Below are 18,558 nucleotides of genomic sequence, written 5' to 3' on the forward strand. Positions count from 1 at the left end.
TTGGGTTATTTGTCCTCTCTTATTCAAGGCTGAAGGATTGTGGAGGGCCCCTCTGAAGGTGTACCCCAACACTTATAGCCAAATAGAGAAACTCACATTTAGGGTGACTGTTTTTTGTAAAGCAGAACCCATGACTCAAAATGGAGAAATAGACCTTATAGTAACATGCAGTAAAAGTTCTGGTGCAAAAAAAAAAAAAAGTTGTTTGCTATTACGGATTTAAGGCTTAAAGAATAAATTGTGTGAGTCATTTGTATATTTAAATGGTATAATGTAAAAGAAACAGCCAAAACAAAATCCTATACACACTGTCAAGTAATTTACACTGACAGTTTTTTTTAGGTTTGCTTCACTTTGTGATGCTGGTGTTTTGTTGTGTTTCTATAATGGTAATATTACAGCCAGTATAACCAGTCAGGTACATCAATGGGACTTTAGTGTTGGTCATTTTTAAAGGGAAAGAAATGTTCAAACTAAGGACAGAATGAACATTGCTGTACTTTTCACTAGGTCTTCCATTTAAAAGCATCTTCAACAAATTGGTTGGAAAATCCTGAAATGGGTAGCCTACATTATATGAAGTCTAAACAAACACAAAACTGCTTTGCAGACGACATTCAATACAGTCCATTTAAAGTTAAAGCTTAGAGTATACTGGCATTTATTTCCAGGAAGAATTTTAAGTTTGATTTTTAGACCAGAGATTTCCACTTGAAGTTAGCCTTCAGCTGGAAATTTGTGGCAGCACTGTTTTCATGGTTGTTGGATTTCATCAGTCTATCTGCAGTGATTCAGTGTTTTTAATGCAGTTCTGCTGCAATACTTTACTACAATTCAGTACTGGTTTTAAGCTCTATCTCTTGCATATCTTTCTCAGATTTATGTCAAACTTACTGTCATGTACAGTTGCAGGTAAATATCCTTATTTTCAAATTAAATTAAAAACTAAGTGGCGTTATTGCTGCTCAAATGCTTTACATTTATGGACGCTCTATGTTCAAAATTATTAACTTAATGGTAACTAAACTCATTAGCCAAGTTTGTTTTAATATTTTTCAATTATTTTGATTATATGTCCAAGCATTTTTGTATGAAGTTGCAGGTTCTGACCCCAGGAGAAACTTTGCCCATTTCTTTTCATGTGACAGTGAACAAACTTCTCTGGATAAATGCTGTGTAGCTCTGAATGAAGGAAGTTGTTCAGTGTAGAAAGGTAAAATATATTTTACCTGTAGGAAAGATTTTGCTTTCATCGAAAACAGAAAACAGAATTCCCAATTTTGAAAAATCTTCATTATGGCAGCATCATTTAACAGGAAAAGACAAATAGTATGGCATTTGAATTACATAAAACATAAAAAGCAGAAGTTCCTTGGGGAAAGGCACTGGAGCTGGAGGCTGCAGACAGCTCTGAAACAAGAATAATAATTAAGTTGTTGTATGTGCTTATATATACAGTAATTATTTGAATCATTGAAGAGGAAATTATATTTTACTGTATACAGAATGTACTTACCTCATCATGAAAGTTATTTAATACCTTACCGATCCAAAGTAAAAGAAAATTTCATGATAAAAGGAATCGTTTTAGGAAGTTTGCTCTTAAGGTGAATATGAAGGTTTTTTTTTTGTTTTTTGAAATGGTCTTTTTTCAGCTGTTTTTAGGACCAATATTTTTTTCCACTGCCACAATGTTTAGTTTTGCTTTTTCTTTTTTTTCCTTCTTTTTTGTCTTTTCTTTTTGGCAGGATGTTTTCAGACCATTTCAATTCTTTATTTTTTTTTTTTTTACAATCCAAAATAAAGCCAAGAACTGAGTAGCCAAGCTTTCATACAAATCACTAAATCCCAGACATAAAATATTCACACACAAGCATTTTAACCTGTCAACCTTATATTCTACAAAAGCTACCATCCGTCACAGTCAAGCGATCACTTGACCACTTAAGTTATAACACAGGTTGTTTTTTTTTTAACTGAGAGCTCAACAGATGAGTCTGAGTGATCAGTTGTCACATGTCCATACAAACTATTTGCATTTTCATGAACAAAAAAAGAAAAGAAAAGAAAAAACTATTTCTACATTAAGAGCATTAAAAAAAATCAGCACTGTGTCATCAGGTTTACATATTAAAAATTAATCAATCTGCACACAGTTCTTTTGCCAGTTTTGTTTGTTAGGGGAAAATAATTAAATCTAGCCAAAGTGAAATGTGCCTAGTTGATTTATAAACAAGCATTCAACTCTTATAAAGTTGCTGGATTGTTGCTAGTCATCCAAAACAGTGCGGCCAGAAGAAAGCATCTGACTGAGCTTCATCTGCGCCAGGAACGAGGTTCGTTATCGTCATCCTCTTCATCGTCATCCTGCAGCAATGCGTCATCACTCAATGGTTCATCGGCATACTGAAAGAAAACATTGAAATTAATGCAGACGAGTACAGTTTTGGTCCACAACAAGCAAATTAAAGTCATAAGATCTTTTTATTGCATCTGTTTAAGGGATCTCAAAAGGGATCAAGTTAATGCACAAACCTCTTAACAGATATTCCTGTAATGTGTAATGGCTCCCTCTAGTGTTCTTTAAATGCAACATAACACTGGCAGTCTACAAGCTTCACTGAGCAATATTTGTAGAGGGAATATCTAAAGGTCCTAATTACAATCAATAAACAAAGATGAAAAGCAACACTGCTATATACACATATGTGTGTTTGCAGGTTTGGGATGTGAATCTGGATATGCAATAGGGGGCAACACAGGGGCAACAATATCGTAATTGCAATGTAATGCAATACTATAAGGAAGATGAATTGCTTCTTATTTTTTACTATAATTTAATGGTAAGAAAACTGTCACAGGATAGCAAACAATCAAGGCTGCTAAATGCTTGACATTAACTTACTGAGCAAGAACAAAGAAATCTACAGAATAAAAAGAAACACTTGCTCTTTATTTACAAGACAAATAAATTAAAATTGGCTTCATCAGTAAAGCCCTGTTCATTAAAAAAAAAAAAAATAAACTGATATAATGCTTTTCCATGTCAATATATTGTCACACAAAATATTGCCATATTTTAGTGTATCAAAATTTACTTACACTGCTGGTATGTGTATATGTGTGTATGTACAGATATATAGCTCCTATCTTGTATCTTTAATCTATATTCGACCTGAATATCTGTTAAGTGTGTTCTGTATATGGTCTTTTATGGATCTCATAGTTTAACTCTTATCTCCATGTCGTCCTGCAACACTGAAATTTCCAGGCCAGGAATTATTAAAGTGCATCTGAATTTGGTTCAACTTGCACGGTTAAAGGAGCTGTAAAATCAAAACATCTCCAAACCTCATCCTCCTGTAGTTCTTCTTCATCAGCATCCGTTGTACTGAGTGTGGTTGGAGGCTTATGCCAGGCCAAGCGTAAAGTCTGGTTGTTAAATCTCACTCCATGCAGAGCAGCCTACAGGTTGAGCAGACACAAGATGGCAGAGGAGGTATACAGGTAAGTCAAATAGGATTAGGGGAACCTCTGAGATCTGACCATGATCCATTACAGAGTGCAATTAGATATAAAAATAAATAAAAACGCTCACTGTTTAGATATGACAGGTAAAAAAAAAATTCCTCACCTGCTCTGCCTCTGCTCGCGTCTTGTAAGTGACGACCGCAGACAGATTACCTTCATCCATCTGGCAATCTTCAATTTCTCCAAATTGCTTGAAATTTGTGAAAACAAAACATTGTGGTCACTAAACAAAATACATCAGTTCAGTTCAACGACTGAAAAAAACATCTTAAAAGTCAAACAAAAGAAACAACTTTAATCCTACACAACATTTCTTGACTTAGAGGACAGTTCAAAACAGGTTCACACAATTTTGCAGGTATATTAATGTTATTATTTCTAATGTTTTAGTGAGATTACATGAGTTGTTCAACCATCACAGACGTTAAACTCTGTATGTTTAAAACCCAATGAATTTGGGGGTGACTGACATAACACATATTTCATTATAAAATAATTATGTCTAAATAGCTAAAAATAAATCTGTCTACTATTTGTTTTTGAGGATTTCCATCAACAGCACATCTTTATAAAAAAAAAAAAATCATGGGTATAATAAAGAGTAAATTATTGAGCTCCATTTACAAGACGCCACTTTACGGACTGACTTACAGCAAAGTGTGGGAGCAAGTCTACTCGGTCAGAATCAGAGAAACCAGAAATTTCCAGGGATCTAGGTCGGTGGTCCACGACTGCATGAACCGGGACACCTCTTCCTCGCCCCCTGGTCCCCCTTCCTCTGGCCCTGACAGCACCACGGCCCCGAGAATGGACGCCCCGGCCTCGTCCTGGTGAAAGGAGTCCCTTTTTTGCTGCCTGAGGGACAGAGAGCATGTAAAACACACAACTTTTGGGGAAAAAAATAACTCAAAATTGAATTTAAAGTTTAAAAAAAAAAAAAAAAAAGCAGTGCCCCCCAGTGGCTACTATGCAGACACTGCTTTTACATGAAACTCCAAGCTTATGAGTACCTCAATTTGCAGCTGGGTATACTTAAGCTTCAACAAAGCTGTGTCTTCTCCAGCTTGAGTCTTTTGATACAGGTCCAGCTCAGCATCCAACAGCTCTTTCTGTGCCTGTGTGAGAGAAAACTGGTGTAATGTTAATTCAGAGCTACAAACCAGGCTGTCACTTTAAACCACAAACAAAAAAAGATGAATGTATTGTGTATAACAGCTTGCTTGGTGAAAAGAGCATTTCATACAAGACTGATGTACAACCAGTTTCTTGATAAGAAAACAATAGATAAGGGATAACCATTAGTCTGAAGTTGGAAAAAAAAACGTGAACCCCCTCAGGTTTACAAAAACAGCGCTTTATGTAAGAGTCTCTGTAAGAGGATGGTATTAACAGTGATAAAAACACTACCTGAGCCTTGCTCTTGGCATTCCGTAATGGGTTGCTGCAGCTTGAGATTCCCTTTATCTCCTCTTGCAGTTTGGTGATGCTTTTAGTCAATGTGCCCAAAGTTTCCATGATCTTAGCTTTATCTTCTCCTTTCATTGCTTTGTTCTTCTCAAGTTTGGATATCAAGAGCTGCAGCAGACAAAAGCAGGAAAAATCTCCAGTTTAATCTTTATAATTATCCACAAAAAATGTATTCATACAAAACACTTAATATATAAACTGTTATAGGAAGTCAAAGTGGGCCAGACCCCTGACGGGTAAAAGGTGAATCTCGAACAATTAGAAAACCTTTTTACCTTCTGTGTCTCTATGTGCTTCTCCAATATTTCCTGCTTCTTCTTCCTCACATCCTGCTGTAATTTTAGGGCTTCCTGTAAAATGAGTTACAGGAAATGATTACAATACTTTTGGCCTCAGCTGAATCCTGTCTAATTTGTCCACTCCCCTTTCCACTTTCCCATTCATCTCTCACCTGTTTCTTCTTCAGGGCTTCTTCTGACATCCTCTGAACTGCCTTCATAGCAGCAGGGTTGTATACAGTCTTTGTCAGGCCCATGGATGTTGAAAACACCTGGAAATTGGAAAAAGGATTTAGCACAATCTGAAAGAGAAAAGGGATTATTCTGAACAGAGGAAACTAACTTTTTCAACAGGAGCCACTGTTTTGGCAGAGAATCCTAAGCGATCTTTCACCGACACTTTAGAGGGATTCTGAAAAGCAGAGGGGAAAAAAGATTATTTATACACACTATGTGCAGATTCTGACATGTAAACGCAAAAGACCACATCCTCAACAGGACTGTCCACACTTACATGAGAGGAATCTTGGGATGGCTCTGGGTCTGCAGGGACCAATGGCCCAAGACGATCCTTAACAGACTGCTTGGGAGATGTAGCTGGAGGCTGCTTCACAAGAGAAAAGATAAAATACAATTTTAACACACAGATTTTGTTTTCATGCGAGGGGGTGTGTTCTTTCAATAATGACAGCAACTGACTGCTGTCTACAGCAGATACTAAAATTAATTATTCGCATCGCTTCACCAATTCTAAAGAACTAATGTTTAAAAAAAAAAAACACTGTATGATGCCTTATTTATTTAGCGATTTTCTATGATCATGTGTAGTACACAGTTCAAGGAACTGGTATAACCTTTCTACCGCTGGTCTTTTGGTTAAACAATGCAATTTAATTTTCTTTTGACCAAAAACTAAAGATAATTAGTAAATAAATATCATATCAATCTATCTATATATATATATATATATATATATATATATATATATATATATATATATATATATATATATATATATATATATATATATATATATATATATATATATATATATGTATTAGATTTTCTGACAAACATTTCTTACATCAAACAAAGTGATTTTTAGGGATTGGAAAATCAAATCAAAAATTGAATATCTGGATTTTTTGCGACAATTTTAAAATCAATTTTTTTGTTAAAAAATCTTTTTTTTCCAAATAAATAAAAATAATCCATTATCCAATTTTTGTCATTTTTATTGTTTTTATTGATCTTTTTATTTGTCTTTGTGGGCATTATAGCAGTAGAGCGATGGTCTGGCTACTGTGTTGTTTTTTTCCTAATTGAAACCAAGAAATATGACAAGCAAAAAAAGTTTTGTAATTTTTTTGTTTGTTTGTTTTTAGTCTACAAAAATCAGCAATATCAAGGAATCGTGTGAATCGCAATTTCAATCAGATTGGCACCAAAAAAAAATCGGAATCAAATCAGGAAGAAAGTATATCGTCACAGCTCCAGTGCTTGTGTTAAGAGTCAATATTCAGAAACAAGGCATGATGAGAATGTTTTCAAAGTGAACTTTTACCATGGCTTGCAGTGGCTGAGGCTGCTGCAACCTAAACGGTCCTTGTACGTCACTTCCATCATCCCGAAACCAGTGGACCCTGATGAAACGGTTGTTGAGAACAGCTTCTGTACTTTGCATAGCCCGCTTGGCCTCCTCTGGAGAGGCAAACTGTATGAGTGCTCCCTCTGGGTCATTTTGGTAAGCCACCTATAAAACACATTCAAATCGTTATATTAGCGGATATGCACAGTGGTGATAACGCTGAAAAATAAAGTCTAGAGTGCCAAACAATAACTGCATTTTACAAGACTTATTCTTTGCATAAAGCCAAATAATCTGCATGACATAAAGACCCTAACTTTTTCTACAGAAATCTTTTTATATTAATTTTATATTAGGAGAATCTCACGATTTAAACTAAATTCTTGGACAGAAAGAGAGCACTGTTCTGACAAACAAATAGTGTTTTTGATAATGTCATTATTGCACAGATACTTTTGATAATAGTGCAAAACACAATGTAGATTCTAAAACAGAGCACATACCATAATAATCCACATAGTAATTATATTAACACATTGTTCACATTTGACCAATTCTTCTGATACCACATTAATAGAGACTACACAGCCTATTAACATATTAGTTAGATTTTACTTAGGGATGCATCGATCCACTTTTTGGGCGTTCCGATCCGGTACCGATATCTGAAATTTGAATATCTGCCGATACCAAATCTGTTTATGTGAACACTATTGTGACTATGGTGATTATTGCTCTTATAACTGTGTAAGATTTCATTAGGTTGTAATAAATTACCCATCCTGTCTGAAGTTACCTCACCAATACAAATTTAATAACATTACAGATCAAACAATTTCAACAAGTTTTATTTTGATTTGGCACATTTTACTGAAATACAGCTATAAATGTGTGGCTTTGAAACAAAGATCTAGCTTTTAGTGTAACAAAAAATGTCCCATTTTAACATTCAAAGCATTTATTTCTTTTAAAACATGTCGAGCCGATACTGATTCTGGTATCAGTATTGGTGCATCCCTAATTTTACTGATCTGTGTTCCTAAATAATTCCCACTGGGCTGACCTGCAGGTTGACGATGGTCCCAAACTTGCTGAAATGTTCATTGAGTTTGCTGATGTTGTTGAGCTCTGAGGGAATTTGCCGAACAAGCAGCTTAGAGTTGGGAGAGAACGGAGCTCTTTTGTGGAAGCCCTGATGGCTTGGTTTGTTGAAGTTGGGTCTAAGCAGAAAAAAAAAAAGAATCATTATGCTCTGTTAACATCTAGTATTAACATGTGTTTGGAGGCAGCATATAATATACATATATATATATATATATATATATATATATATATATTTTACTTACTTGTCAAACCAAGGCTTCTTGGAGAGCATACTACCATCATGAGAAGGATGTGGTCTCTTCCTGGATTCAGATTCCATGACAATTCTCACACTGTTGTTTGGAATCTTGTCTGGTGACAAATGAAGAAAAAGTAGTTGAATCTGGTATGAACTTACATGGGTCATTCAAAAAGTTCATCATGGAACACAACTTTTAAAAGGCCCGAACAGAAATATGTTTACAGATTACTGATGTTCTTTAGAGAAGCAGAGACAGACTACTACACTGAATAAAGTTCTAATTCAACACAATATATTCAAAGTTGTGATGTTTTTAATAAAAATACCTCTCTGAGGCAGATCGACCTCCCCCATTGTAAGACCAATTAGATTGGGCCTTTGGGCATTGACCCGATGACGGTAGATCGGCCTGGGCGTGTTGGTGATGCTGGGAGCCTCTGGATTGTACACATCTGTGTCATAGCGGTCTGATCAGCAAAGAGGAAATACCTGAACTCATAATACAGTCAGGCAAATCTTACAACATTTTCAGAGGACACAAACCATTACCAGAGTTGAAAAGCGGTGCTGAAACTTGGGGGATTGATGATCGCATCCCAGAGGTGACAATGGTGGGAACAGAGCTGGTGATGGAATTGGGAGGAGCATCCATCCCTGCAGGCTGTAGAGAAGGAAGTGGAGGAGGAGGACCTGTTTCAAATAAAGAAAAGATACAAAATGACAAGCCTGAACAAAACAAATAATGTATTTTGTGTCTGTGTCCCATTTATTCATAGCAGCTGGCAGGACATGTGTTTGTTTACAAGCTGTTAGCTAGCAATGCTAATTAAACTAAATCTGCACATCTAATGTAACATATGGCTTATCTACATGATGCAAACGCCCTGTCAGCTCAAAACAAGCCTGCAACTTGTAGTTAAAAAAAACTCAATGCTTACCAGCAACAATAAGTAGAATGTCAAAGCTATCAGCGTTTTATTTGGTTATTCTGATCATTTCTGTCCAACATATGAAAGGGTTTCACCTGGAAAGACCAGCATCTTCTCCATTTCCTTGATTACCAGTTTAGATTCATGTGATTATAAGGCAGCAAAGTAACAGCAACCTTTTTAAGAGTTTACAGATATTCCCACTTTTACATAAAAATAGCTGCCCAAGCTTTTCTATTTTACGGTTTTGGTCCAACAAAGCAAGACTTTTGAAAATATATTTGTTAAAAACTTGAATATAAACAGCATATGTTTGAACAGTAAATATAATGAGTTAATGGTCCTGAACTTGTGTATCAAAGATTAAATACAATGTCAGATTAAATTTAAATGCATACCTGCAACAGGTGGAAGGCTGGGTGGAAGGGCACCAGGCGGCGGCACAGGGGGACGAAGATTCACAGGTGGAGGGTTCATGAGAGCTGGTGGAGGTGGTAGGCCTGGCGGCGGTGGCGGGTCCACACCTGGGATTGGTGGAGGCTGAAAGGGCAGTATACTGGGAAGATTGACGTCTTCAACAACAACTGGATCGCTCCCATGATCAAAAAGACACATGTCCCCACGCATGCAGAAGCCCTTTTCTGTAAGACAACAGAACATTGAAAACATAACAAAAGCCAACTTTCACCCTCTTCAATAATGAAAACAAAAAAATCAGTTTTTCTTGCCATCATAGTCACGACATCGCTTCCTTTGTTGAGGTGGTGGCCCTCGATTAAAGGGGCCATGATCCACCGGGTGCTCAGGCCTGAAGTCTGACCAGCTCTCAGTGGTGGTGTTGCTATGATGATGTGTGGGGGCAATGACTGTAATGGTACTGCTCAGTGTTGGCACAGGGAAATGTGAGGTGGCTGTGGAGGAGACAAGTGCTGCTGGTGCATAGACATCTCCACCGTCTGACCGGTCTACTCGGTCATGATCATACTTTAGCTTTCCTGAATCTCGGTCTGTGAAAAGAATTAAAAAATAACCATTTATTAAAATACCAGTCACACAAACATGTGAAACTTTGGTGTTTTAAGTCTGTGTTATGCAGGTCACTACCTCGACTCCTGCTTCTGGAACGCGTTCTGCTGCACGACCGGCTCCTACTGCGATCTCTGTCTCTATCTCTTTCCCTGTCTCTATCCCTTTCTCTAATTCGATCTTTGCTCCAACTTCGGCTCCGGCTGCGACTACGACTGTAACTGCGGCTGCGACCTCTCCTGCGATTGTATCGATCACGGTACGAGTCCCTCCTTGGTGGGATACGATCATAATCCCTCTTCCTGGAGCGGTCATCTCTTTTACGGTCATCTCCTCTCCTAAAAATTGAGAAAAAAGTAAAGTAATAAGTAATCAAATAAAAACTATCCAAAAAAAAGAGTTTAGTAAATGTAAATGAGACCATGCCCCATACCTGCCATCCCTACTGTAGCGAGAGCTTGATTGTGGAGGGCTATGAGTCACTCGCCGAGAAAACTTTTTGTCCCGTTCTTCTTCCCGATTTGTCTTTACAAAAAAAAAGTGATGGGTGAGTAACTAAAAGGATAATCACAAATCGTTTTTTTCTTTCAGACATAAAACGTATGAGTTCAATGGCTTAATCAGTCTGTCAAAGGAGCACATTCTGTTATGCAGACAGTCATTTTTGCATGAATCTTAGTCAGGGCTTAATTTAGCAATGATGTATAGTAAAATGCATAATGTTTAAGCATTCAAATTAATGTAAGCAGTTGTGAGTATACATTTTATAGTGCTTGCCTTTCTTAACTTAATGCTAATATCGCTGGGGTAAATCCAAAAAAGCCATGTTCTAAATGAACCATCAGGACTTTTGTGCAAATCAATTATCATTCCATATTGCTTAAATTTGTACAACATTTAGTGTTAGATTTCAAAATGTGACCTACCAAGAACCTATTGTGATCTCCACAAAAGAGACAACTAAGTTGCTAATTTAAACATTAAAATGACACATAGAGATGCAGTGAAAATAATAAAGAGGAACATTAGTCTGAGGAAAGTCTGAGATAGTCACTGACATAATAAACAGCTACACTGATTAAAAGGTGAACATGCAATTTAAAAACCTCATCTTTCTTCGGCTCTTCCTTCTCAACTTTGACCAGTGGGGCTGGTTGCTCCAGCTGTGGGAGGTAGCTTTTGTTGCCAATGGCTTCAAACAGCTTGTCCACAAACAGCTGGGTCTCTAGGAGAAAGTAAAGGTGTGAATGAATTATATTTCATCCAAGGATGAAAGATAGCACGATGATCAAAGGATATCTGTTAAGTTACGAGTTGAAATTTACCTTTCTGAAGAAAAACATCCAACTGGTCGATACACAGGGCTTTAAGCTCCTTCTCACTTTTGTCCTTCTTCACCAAAGCAACAACATACTTAGCAAGGGCAGAAGGGTCTGCATCACAACTGGATGGAAGAAAAACTACTCTTAAGACATGTGATCACATGCAGGACTTCATTACAAAGCAAGGAAATGTTGCCTAAAATATTTAACACAACGCATACTTAATTACAAACAAGCACTGACTTTAAAGAGAGTCCGTATTTCTTGAAAACTACACTTAAAGCTGGGTTGAGGATACTTGTGCGTGTCTCGTGCTAACTCTACTTACATGGGCTCGAGGGTTTCAGACAGCCATGTTTTCAATGCATCAAGGTTTTCAATGATCATCTTAAATCCGGCCAAATATTCTCTCCACCAAGGCCAGAGTTTAAGAAAGCTGGGCCAATGCTACTTATTTGATAAAAGAATAAGGGAGATCAGAAGCTGAAACTAGCCACTTTAGTAGCTTTTTGCCAGGCTGCGATGCTGAAAGCGCCGTTAGCTGAACTGCCGCGTTAACGCAGGCTAGCTTGGCTTGATTAGCATCCAGGCCCCAAGCGTGCTGCACGGAGTATCAACTCGTATTGTCTTAATTATCCAAATATAGAGGGAGCGGATCTGTTTTTCAGCGGTGAAACTAATGACGCCTAAGTTTTTATTATTATTATTTAAACTGGTTAAAATGAAATAGAATTCACGTTTTTATTCTACTTCGTCCGCTCTGAATAATAACTATGCCATGACGAGTATTTACTTCCTCTCGTGTTCGCGTTCAAAGAGTTCTCGGAAAATCGCGCGAGAGATGTCTGTCCGGACCACCGTCAATCAGTTTACACTTCCTTCATCTCTTTCATGATATTGACTGGGAAAAGCCGTGGTTGATAAATGAATTTTTTTCCTTAACAATAAAATTAAAGAGGTTTCTTCTTTAATTTTGAAGATTTTATTTTGAGATGGATTACTTTTGCACCTTTTGTAGCCTGGAGGTAGAAACTATTGATCATCTATTTTATCACTGTTTGTTCAGTAAATTGTTCTGGATTAGTGTACAAAATTTTATTCCAAAGAAATAAATTTTGAAGATAAATAAAGCCATAGATAGATAGATAGAGTGTACAGTGTGCTTTTGTATTAATAAAAATAAGCTGTAGAGAGTTTTTAGCCACTTCTGCATCAAGGAAATAAGGATTTGGGGTAGGCATCCAAATTTAAAACCTTTCCACCAGATGAATTTATGTCCAAGTTTCGTTGTTGAACCGTCTGCAAGTACATCTGATCAATCCAGAAATCACAAGAAACGGGGAAAGCAAGGCAATGAATGAACATTTTTACCATCCAATCCCACACAAAAAGACAACTGCTTCAGTTTTGTGTATTTCAAAGTCTTTAAGAAGGACAACAAATAACATTTAAAGTAAATACATATATTTTTTTTATTGTTTCCCAGTTTCACTGGCACTACATGAAAAAGCTAAGATAAAAATAATAGATACAAAAAAAAATCATATAAAAGCATTTTCAATTTCTTTCATGCCAACCAATGCAATCCTTCAAAACAACTTGTCTTTTCCATTTGCAATAAGCTGTCCCATGACATGCATTTACCCTCCACAAGAACACCCCATTATACAACAAACATGTTTGTAGAATAATTGTCCACAAGCAGCATGTTCTCAACACCTTCTGTGATCCAAATACGTTGTGCGAAAGACATTTAACTTAATACATTTAGTTGTTAATGCTTTATGATACATTAGATAATTATTTCTCAAACAGGAGATGATCAAATCTCTACTTACTTAATGAAAAGGTAAAAATAGTTTTCTACTGAAATAAATGTTTACATTAAAAATATTGAATATAAAAGTTTTCTTTCTTCATTTGAAGAGACACAGTCTGTGTATTTAATGTTTTGTGGATATACAGTACATGGAATAAAATCACACAACGCCTCTTGAATGTGAATAGAAAAGAAAGAAAGGCCACGGTGCCAGAGAAATCAGCCTTTTAGAATCTTTTGGTTTGCAACATAATGACTGATTAAAGCTCATCACTGCTCAATTAAAAACAGCTAATTTTTAGTACATTCACAGCTGCCTTTTAACATTTCAGTAACTTGCTTTAACTAAGTGGGGTTAAGCATTGAATATGCTTGCATATGCAGACATTACTGTACACAAAAATGCACATTTTTCTAAGACAATACAGTGAAATTATAGCATCTTTCCACTTACTATTTTTAATAGGATGGATAGAAGGCGTGACAAGCAAAAGAGCCTCAGTGGTTCTACGTTCAAATAATAAACATTCAAAACTGGGTCTACAGCTTATATTATTCAGACAGTATTTGTGTGGCCCAACAAACAGCTAAGATACTTTTTTTACCTGAGTAAAACCTCAGTCTCAGATTTGTGACTAAAATAAAACAATGGAAGGGGAATTTAAACTTGAAGTCAGTGCTCTCTAGAATGAATCAGCACCTGAAACAACATCCAGAGCATCCAGAAAACCATATGAAGAAGATCCTGGGTTTAGTTTTCCCTGTCAGTGAATTGTAGATGAATAGGGGCAGCTGGGCAAAGAAGCCCATGGGTTTTGGCCTTGACCTCCGGCGTGAGAGGAGAGACACCAATATGGAACCTCTGAATGAGCTACATGAGGAACAAAAACAAAGATCTGTTATATAAAGTTAAATCATTCATGTAAAGACAGGAAGTACATATACTGGTAATTTGTCCATTAATCAGAGTTATGAAATTAAAGAATATACTGGAATTGTTAGTTTTGTAATTCTGTGGAAGTGGAAAGCGAGTCATTTTGTGAGAAACCACAGTTAAGGTAGAGACTGGAATTACTGGAATTACTGCACATGAAATTTCAAAGTCTGTTAATAAAACTGCAGCTGATGCTGTACTTTCATGTGATAAAAGTATGACAGTACAGCTTTATAAGTTTACATTAACCTAAACCAGTGGCTATCAAAGTCTGGGATAATAAGTCCCCAGTCAGATTAAGATAAAAAAAAAAAAAAATTAAAAAAAAAAAAAAAAAAAAGAAAGAAAGAAAGACTCCACAATTTTACTCTGCTGTTTTTTGTGCTAAATTACTGGAGGGATCATGGGTATGGTGCAACCCTCTAAGACAAAATATTTCTGTCTGAAATATTTTGATTCCATTATTTACATAAATGGGGTTTGACTAAATATCGCGATATACATCTAAAAATCAGAGTTGGCATTTTGCATCTGGTGACTGTGCATTGTGCGCTGCTGAACAAATTTGTACAACAATAAAAATTTTGTTTAATTTGTTTTCAGGTTTAAATAAAATATGTTTAGTATTTGTCAAAGTGGATTTTTTATTGCAAATTATGGGTGGGAAAATCTAATCGAAAAATCAAAAATCTGGATATTTTTGCTTTACAATTTTAAATAATCCTTCATTAATTTTTTGTAATTTTTATTATTTTTATTGATCTTTTTACTTTTCTTTTGGGACATTATAGTAGCAAAATGATGATCTGGCTATCGTGTTGTTTTTTTCTAATTGAAATAAAGAAAAATGACGAGCAAAAAAAAAAGAAAAAAAGCAGTTTTATACATTTTTTTTGTTTGTTTTTAATCTACAAAAATCGGCAAAATCAAAGAATTGTGAGAATCGCAATTTAAATCGAATCAGCACTCAAAAAAATCAAAATCGAATCGAATAGAGACAAAAGCATATCGTCACAGCCCTATTGCAAATCACCAATGAGCCATACCCTTGTAAGAGCTAGATGCATCTCCAACTCTGCTATCCTCCTGCCAATGCAGCTCCTGATGCCGTAGCCAAAGGGAATTGAGCCAAAGTTGTCGACACGATCTGTGGAATCTTTCCGTACCCAGCGATCTGGTCTGAAGTCTGAAGCATCTGCAAAATTCTCTTCCTCCAGAGATGTGGAGTAGTGGCACAGTGCCAACTGAGTCTAACAAAGAGAGACAGAGAGAGGAAAAAAAGGAAGTTATGCAATGAAAACAGCTGGAGTATTGTACATTCATTCATACACAAGAGACGACCAGGGAGATGTGTGAGTAATGCAGCATCATGTTACATCTGGGTCCAGGATAATGTTTTTGTCCCTCTTGTAGAAACTTGTTCTGTTCAGTACATGCATGCTCCAGAAGTCTTAATCAGTCTTACCCCTTTGGGGATGAAGTATCCCCCGACCACCAAATCATCCTGGGTAATCCGTCCATTGCCTGGGAGAACTGGAAAAAGCCTGCTCCCAGGATGGGGCACACAAAGACTGTTATTCAACAGCACTACAGTACACTAGGCTTTTCAAAAACACTAATTCGGAGATAATCAGATGAGGGAAACACGAAGACAGCTACCAAATTACGGACATTTTTGTGAACACAGTGAACAAGACAAACACTCATTTTTAATTGTATAAAGATCGAAAGTAAAGGGAGGACAAAAAAAAGAAATCAAAGAAGGGCCAAAAGGTAAGACATTGAAAGCTAAAGGAAACAAGCTAAGCTTGTAGGAATATCTATGCAGAATACCTGAGTGTTTCTTTGACGAGCCCTCTGATAAGAGGCAAACGAGGGACATCGTCAGCTGTGGCGACTGTTCCAGACCCCAAAGTCTGTGTGACTTCCGTGTAGATTCGCTGCTGTATGTGAGGGTGTCGCGCCAACAGATATGAGGCCCAAGACAAAGTGAAGGACGTCTAAAAATAATGAGACATTGCATTAAAAAAAATAAATAATAATAATAATAATAATAATAAATTGCTCAACAAGTCTATTGTTGTGTTTTCTTTCTCCATTTACATTTTGAAATTAAAGTATGCCTTTTTTCTTTAGGTTTGCAGCAGGCTTAAATCAGCTGTTACAAGAGTTTCTATAGTGTTGCACAAGAGATCGAGTTGGCCAAGTCTACATGCTGAGCAGACACTCGTGTTCACATTACCAGCTGCACTCTGAGCCCTTTTTTCTTCATCTTGCATCACTCACCCTTCTCATCAATTTACACTCACTTGTGTCCCAACTAATAGTACTACAGTAAGTAGTCTGAGCAAATTAATGAAGACTGAGATTCTGAGATTCTATTGGCTGGAATGATAGTACAAAAGATTTTATAGCCTGCATAAGCATTTGTTTGAGCTTTTCCTATCTCCCCAACCATCTCAACTCCCTTTCTGTGATTCATATATCACTGACATTTTCATTTGAATGAAGTGGGCAGAAGACCAAATGATATGAAAATGGGTGTCACATCTCCCTCCATGTTTACCATGTGTATACCATCTGCCTTCCTCAAATCCCCCGTCTTTCTGTCTGGCCCGCTTCCTTTTCCACCAGTGTGTTTTATTACAAATACAGTCATCAAAAGGGCACCCTTGTTTTTGCATAAATTAAAAATGTAATAGCCCACAGAGGTAAGCACAAGGTCAGCGTGTCCAAATGGACTAACTAATGATTGAAAAGCATCTAACCAAGTGTGTGTCCCACCATCTTTCCTAGGACCCCCCCGCACACACATGTCATCATTCTCTCCCCGTGCAGCTTACTTGCTGCTGATCCACCCCAGCTGGCACAGATGCTAGCAACGCCTCAGACATCACCAGAGGGGAATCATATGACAAAAGCTCACCCAAGTTGATATTCCCAAAAGTTTCAGTCTCTCTCCTCTACTCCCTACAATCTTCCTTTTATTTCCTAACAGCCGCCACATACCTATCTTTTTTTTTTTTTAACTTTCATCTTATTATGCCAATTTCCAGCTCTTTCCTTACACCCATCCCCTTACCCCCCCCCCCCCCCCCCCCCCTTCAGCTCTCACCTCTGCCCTGACTGTGCTATAACTCTGGCTGTGGCTAATGTGTCCTGACAGCTCTTATGTGTGCCGAGTAAAGGCAATTGCACCACAGGGTCAGGTAATGGCATAGCAAAGCCCACCCCCTGCAAGGACGTGGCCGACTCAACAAGTTCAACAAAAACACACACGCCCTCTTATCCTGTGGCCCCAAGCTTAGCACAAAACCCTCTACTCCCCCCCCCCCAGTAATTCTCATTAATCTGACAGTACCCCAAACAAATTAGGCAGCAGTAACTATGAACATGTGCAGGAATATACAAAGCAGTTCTGCACATTTTGGTGTTGTATATAGTCTCATAACGAATGCAAATATCTTTCATTTGCATTTGAGGGGGTCATGTGGGAACGTCTGATGAGTCAGAGGGTGGAGGTGTCACAATGTAAAAATAACATCCAAAACTGATGCAAGATATTTGCTGCATGTCACTGAAAGCTATCTTCCCCTACTTCTGTTTTATTTCACGTGCAACAAAGTTAAAAACACAAACTGTTACTTAAATCTGAGATCAAACATGCAGCCATAATTAAACCAACAGCTTTAATTGCTAGCAAGAACAACTACATGTCTAATTAAGTTCTATTGTGGAAACATACGAACACACAACACAGATGTCTGGCATAGAAAAAAAAAATGAGGGGGAACAAAGGGCCCCCTGTGTAGATCTGACAGACAAAAGACAAATAAGAAACTAAATCAGAGTGAGAACAAGTTTGTCAGTGGGATACTGTGTAACCTTCCAATTCATTGCTCTGACCTGACGCTGGCACAACTACACAGGCACAGATGTGGCGCCAGAAACCCAACCCTTGAAACTCAACACTGACTGATTCAGACACACACACACACAGAATGGCAGACACGCATGTGTGAATCCCTGCAACTCTTACTAAAGCAACAATTATTGTAACCTCTTGCATGTCAAACCCTTCTCTGCACCAGTGTTTCTGCACAAACACACAGACACAAACACACCGTGTCAACCCCAGCCAAGAGCATCTCTGTTACGTTGGCGTAGATCTCCTCCAAGCTCATCTCCTTGGTAATGAGCATGTGTGTGAGCACACCCCCCTTCACCTCCTCTCCACGCTGCACCTGGGCCTTTATCTCAGAGAACCTCTTATCAACGTGAATGATGCCTAGGATTAGAGACACAGAGAAGATGGGATG

The 18,558-nt window shown here is 37.4% G+C and overlaps 2 protein-coding genes across 6 annotated transcripts in view; both read right to left on the reverse strand.

The window, feature by feature from the left end:
- Positions 1 to 1,207: 1,207 nt before the first annotated feature.
- On the reverse strand, positions 1,208 to 12,274 carry rbm26 (RNA binding motif protein 26). Of its 5 annotated transcripts, none has more exons than XM_079239165.1 (22): positions 11,815 to 12,274; positions 11,490 to 11,608; positions 11,271 to 11,389; positions 10,598 to 10,689; positions 10,243 to 10,502; positions 9,867 to 10,145; positions 9,537 to 9,779; positions 8,759 to 8,899; positions 8,536 to 8,661; positions 8,211 to 8,319; positions 7,928 to 8,084; positions 6,841 to 7,029; positions 5,791 to 5,883; positions 5,620 to 5,688; positions 5,450 to 5,548; positions 5,274 to 5,348; positions 4,939 to 5,106; positions 4,542 to 4,661; positions 4,183 to 4,386; positions 3,635 to 3,721; positions 3,352 to 3,465; positions 1,208 to 2,406 (listed from the first exon to the last, which is right to left on the reverse strand). In XM_079239165.1, exons 1-22 carry the CDS (start codon positions 11,871 to 11,873, stop codon positions 2,317 to 2,319), a joined length of 3,012 nt encoding a protein of 1,003 aa, XP_079095291.1. In that variant the 5' UTR covers positions 11,874 to 12,274; the 3' UTR covers positions 1,208 to 2,316. The 5 variants fall into 5 exon arrangements, with proteins under 5 accessions (XP_079095291.1, XP_079095293.1, XP_079095290.1 ...); XM_079239167.1 differs by having other exon boundaries at positions 4,542 to 4,646; positions 5,791 to 5,880; positions 8,536 to 8,676; XM_079239164.1 differs by having other exon boundaries at positions 5,791 to 5,880; positions 8,536 to 8,676.
- A 773-nt stretch (positions 12,275 to 13,047) lies between these two features.
- Positions 13,048 to 18,558, reverse strand: part of cyp27c1 (cytochrome P450, family 27, subfamily C, polypeptide 1) — a 9,828-nt gene continuing 4,317 nt past the window's right edge. The window contains exons 5-9 of the mRNA XM_079239234.1: positions 18,364 to 18,527; positions 16,073 to 16,239; positions 15,705 to 15,783; positions 15,286 to 15,489; positions 13,048 to 14,176 (exon numbers count right to left, since the gene is read on the reverse strand). Coding sequence (XP_079095360.1) covers positions 14,057 to 14,176; positions 15,286 to 15,489; positions 15,705 to 15,783; positions 16,073 to 16,239; positions 18,364 to 18,527 — 734 coding nt within the window. The 3' untranslated portion in view covers positions 13,048 to 14,056. The remainder of the gene's footprint in view (positions 14,177 to 15,285; positions 15,490 to 15,704; positions 15,784 to 16,072; positions 16,240 to 18,363; positions 18,528 to 18,558) is intronic.

This window comes from Telmatherina bonti (genome assembly GCF_933228915.1).
Source record: "Telmatherina bonti genome assembly, chromosome: 1".
Lineage (NCBI taxonomy): Eukaryota > Metazoa > Chordata > Actinopteri > Atheriniformes > Telmatherinidae > Telmatherina > Telmatherina bonti.

Excerpts from the sequence above, each read along its gene's own strand:
- rbm26 (XM_079239163.1), bottom strand. The coding sequence starts at position 11,873 with ATGATCATTGAAAACCTTGATGCATTGAAAACATGGCTGTCTGAAACC. Across the intron at positions 10,690-11,270 it reads AAGAGCCGAAGAAAGATGAG|ACAAATCGGGAAGAAGAACG; the intron begins GTTTTTAAATTG and ends TTTTTTGTAAAG. Across the intron at positions 2,407-3,351 it reads AAGAACTACAGGAGGATGAG|TATGCCGATGAACCATTGAG; the intron begins GTTTGGAGATGT and ends GTTTTCTTTCAG.